Source organism: Biomphalaria glabrata, chromosome 1, assembly GCF_947242115.1.
Source record: "Biomphalaria glabrata chromosome 1, xgBioGlab47.1, whole genome shotgun sequence".
Taxonomy (NCBI): Eukaryota; Metazoa; Mollusca; class Gastropoda; family Planorbidae; genus Biomphalaria; species Biomphalaria glabrata.
In genome coordinates, this window is record NC_074711.1 from 2,654,935 (window position 1) to 2,658,617 (window position 3,683).

At 37.9% G+C, this 3,683-nt stretch overlaps 1 protein-coding gene across 2 annotated transcripts; it reads left to right on the forward strand.

The window, feature by feature from the left end:
* Nucleotides 1–560: 560 nt before the first annotated feature.
* Nucleotides 561–3,059, forward strand: LOC106062690 (uncharacterized). Of its 2 annotated transcripts, none has more exons than XM_056006812.1 (3): nt 561–860; nt 1,758–1,968; nt 2,854–3,059. In XM_056006812.1, exons 1-3 carry the CDS (start codon nt 693–695, stop codon nt 2,946–2,948), a joined length of 474 nt encoding a protein of 157 aa, XP_055862787.1. In that variant the 5' UTR covers nt 561–692; the 3' UTR covers nt 2,949–3,059. The 2 variants fall into 2 exon arrangements, with proteins under 2 accessions (XP_055862787.1, XP_055862852.1); XM_056006877.1 differs by having other exon boundaries at nt 1,758–1,932.
* Nucleotides 3,060–3,683: the final 624 nt, after the last annotated feature.

Genomic DNA, 3,683 nt, shown 5'->3' on the forward strand with positions numbered 1-3,683 from the left:
ATATGGGTAGGTCGAACAAGACTACAAGAGTGTAAAAGAAGGCCTACATGTTGAAAGTAAAAATGTTACCTATAGTAAAGTGAGGTCCCATTTAAATGTTTCAGCTTGCTTGTAAGATCTCTTTTTTCTTTTAAGTATAATTTTTTATGACATACTGTCCTCGTTCACAAAATATTAACAACAAACAAACAAAAATTTACAAAGAATTTCGGATCACGCCCGATCTCTAGCAATTTTTTGTTTTTTTTAAATATCCAGTGAACGATTTGTCTGTGAACAATTTGTCTGTGAACGAATTGTTAGTGAACGATTTGTCGCGTGAACGATTTGTCGTGAACCAACTGTCGGTGAACAAGTTGTCGGTGAACAAGTTGTCTGTGAGCGAATAGTCCGTGAGCGATATGTCGCGTGAACGAATAGTCGCGTGAGCGAATAGTCGCGTGAACGAATTGTCTGGTGAACGAAATGTCTGGTGAACGAATAGTCGCGTGAACGAAAAGTCGTGAACGATTTGTCGGTGAACGAAATGTCAGTGAACGAATTGTCGTGTCCCCGCAAAGTAGAAAGCTACAGATGTTTTATCATGTCGGACAATTTTAAATTGAACTCTTTAGAAAAATCTGTATTTCTCAAAGTTGTTGACACGCTTGACGATCTAGAGGCCAAAAGGCCCAATTGTTCTACAGGGGAAAATGTTTACTTGCACATGCTGGATAAATATGAGCCTGAGTTTGACAACCTCCCGATGGGAGATGTTGAAAAGGCCGTCCAAAAAGCACTGGGGATCAAGGTGCTACAGAGAGAACTCTTTAAGAACAACTGGGGCTTATATAAAAGAAAGAACTAGATCTAGATCTAGTGTAAGTACAATAGAGTTAGGCCTACGTCTGTAGGCCTAATATATAAGATAAGAAGAAGTCATTGGTTAACATGCATGACTGAATGCATGACCCGTAGGACGTAATCATCATCTTTTTTTGAAGTAACGTCTGTATTATATAAGATAAGACGTAATTATCTTCTTTTTTTTGAAGCAACGTTTGTAATTTATAAGAAACTTATTTAGATTTGTTTAGCATTTTAACTTTGATGTATATGTTTGTTAGGCTCTCATAGCGCACTAAGCCTACAGTCTACATTCTATTAGTTCCAGCGCAATAGGCCTAGATTCATCTTATTTAAAATGTATAACCCAATCTAATACTCCTAATTAGTTTTAAGCTTTGCAAATTATAACAAAACACACTTAATATAAATTTACCCAGAAAGTGTTGGGTTCCTGGTTGTAAGGTAGGCTTGTACACTCTGGACTCTTGTCGTGCTGTGTTGTCTGTATAGTGTATATGAGAAAAGAGTCCTTGTAATCACAACAAATTTCCGTAAGGATCAATAAAGCAGTCTTAGTCTTAAGTCTTAGTCTTAGTCTCAGTCTTAGTCTGAGTCTCAATCTTAGTCTCAGTCTTAGTCTTAGTCTCAGTCTCAGTCTCAGTCTCAGTCTTAGTCTCAGTCTTAGTCTCAGTCTTAGTCATCTTTTGTTTTCTTGTAGATCTTCCTTTCTGAAGGAACGTCCATGATTGTTTGTAAAGACTTTCCTACAAGGAACAGTACCAGAGTAAAGGAGGAGAGGCAGACGAAAGAAGTTAAAGCTATGGGCAGACGACACCAGGAAATGACGTGCTTTGCCATCTCGGGGAAATATAGAGTCCACTTGTATAAAACCATCGTGTAGTAACCAGTGTGTATATATTTGTTTGCAGGTCTGCCCAGTGAGTACTGCGCTTGAACCAGCTAAGCAGAGTGACCTACACCTTGGCAAGTACAGGGTCAGCTCTATGTTGAGCGAAGGTGATGTCCCCAAGGATGTCGGCGTTTCTGACTGGTGTCCTACAGGAGACTTGGCTCAAGTTCAACGTACCGTCTGCTCTGCTACTGGTGAGGCCTGGGCTACACGCTTGCTTTTGTCATGCAGTGAGTTTGTTTTTTTTTATATTTAGCGTTGAAAGCTTTCAAACCTAATGCGATGCTTTACTTATTGGGGTGACACGGTTACTGTGTGAGGTCAACCGTGACACACGACCAGGTGTTGGGTATCGAGAGTTAGGGGACTTGGGCGGAAGTGACGAGTGTGTAATGTTAAGGCTTCCGTGCGGTGTTGATTCTTTGAAATATAACTAGTGTAGATCTACGTCTGACTGGAAGTAACACTGAACTCAAACTACTTCAGTAACACCGGCGAAAGGCCGAAACAATCAAAATATGTAGTCGACGCTGATGTTGGTCTACACATATATTTAATAATCACGAAGGGAATCGTCCGATGTCAGTTATGTCCGTAAATCCGTATTTCTATTGTACTGCTCTACACGAAGCGTCTTCTTTTTAGCGTCACTTAGAGCGTTCTTGTTTTTTAAAGATCTGTCACGTCACTTGTCGCTAAGTAAAACTTTCCCCTTATTCCCGAAACAAATAACTAACTTCTAATCATGTCATAACAGTAAACAAGAAGAGAGGAAGTCAGCTATTGAAGTTGGGTATCTGTATATAACGTCAGCCGGGTATATATGTTTTGTTGAAAGGTTCCACAATTAATATGTACTTAATACGTAAAAGGACTTGTTTCTTCCAACCTATAAACAACAAATATCCTTGCAAACTTTGTTGCGTGTTTAGGTTCCGTGTGTGCCTTTATTTTTTTTTTATTTGTGTATGTGTGTGTCTGCCTTGCATATGAGTGTGTGTCTTATTGGCCTTTATGTTTGTACTTGTGTATGTGTGTGTCTTGTATATGAGCGTGTCTTAGTCTTTAGTAGCCTTTACCCTGTGTTTATTTTGGTTTGGTTACTTTGTCTTCAGGCCTTGTGAGCAGTTTGACACTCACCAAGACTTGGCTGCAGACTATAAAAGGAAATCGTTGGGGACCCGGGGTCCAGGTTGGAGTCTTGTGTTGAACTCTTGAAAGGACGCTAACTCTGCAAGGCTTACGAATACATGTACTAACTATTTAATAGCAGACTCTGGGGAAGTTCAAATGGATGAATTAATACATTTATATTAATTTTAACAAATCTTTTCACTTTTCTTTTATTCCTTGACTAGTTTTTTGATATATATATATATATATATATATATATATATATATATATATTATCTTATATGATACAGACGTTAGAAGAAGATGATTACGTCCTACGCGTCATGCATTCAGTCATGCATATTAACCAATGACCTGAATTCTGCTAAGTCACTAGTTTTCCTGGCTAGCTCAGGCAACCCATTCCATGCTCTAATAGCACTAATGAAGAAGGAGCATTTGTATATTTTTGTCCTAGCATATGGAACGAGGAATGTGCCTTTGTGTCAAACTATGATTTTAAGTTTCTACCGAAGATGGTAACATTTTTACCTTTTCAAACACTTAAAAAAAAAACAACAGAAAAATGAAATAAGAGAACAGCTCTCATCTCACATAATTAAATCAGCATTTTCATTCTAAAAAGAATTTAAAAAATAGTTCAACACTTCCGCTAACATAAAATTGTTAAATTGAATTCTATTGAATTGAGGCCTGGAAGAAGGTTAAGAGAACTTGTTGAATTAAAAGCTATCCAATGCCCCTCTATGGCTATGCCTACCGATGCAAAACGAAAATATTACAAGTTTAAGTTTCAAGTTTCTTAAACTTA

What these genes read in the sequence shown, in the direction of transcription:
- LOC106062690 (XM_056006812.1), top strand. Translation starts at nt 693, where the DNA reads ATGTTTACTTGCACATGCTGGATAAATATGAGCCTGAGTTTGACAACC. An exon ending in GAACTAGATCTAGATCTAGT is followed by an intron (nt 861 to 1,757) that starts GTAAGTACAATA and finishes ATTTGTTTGCAG; the next exon opens with GTCTGCCCAGTGAGTACTGC. An exon ending in ACGCTTGCTTTTGTCATGCA is followed by an intron (nt 1,969 to 2,853) that starts GTGAGTTTGTTT and finishes CTTTGTCTTCAG; the next exon opens with GCCTTGTGAGCAGTTTGACA.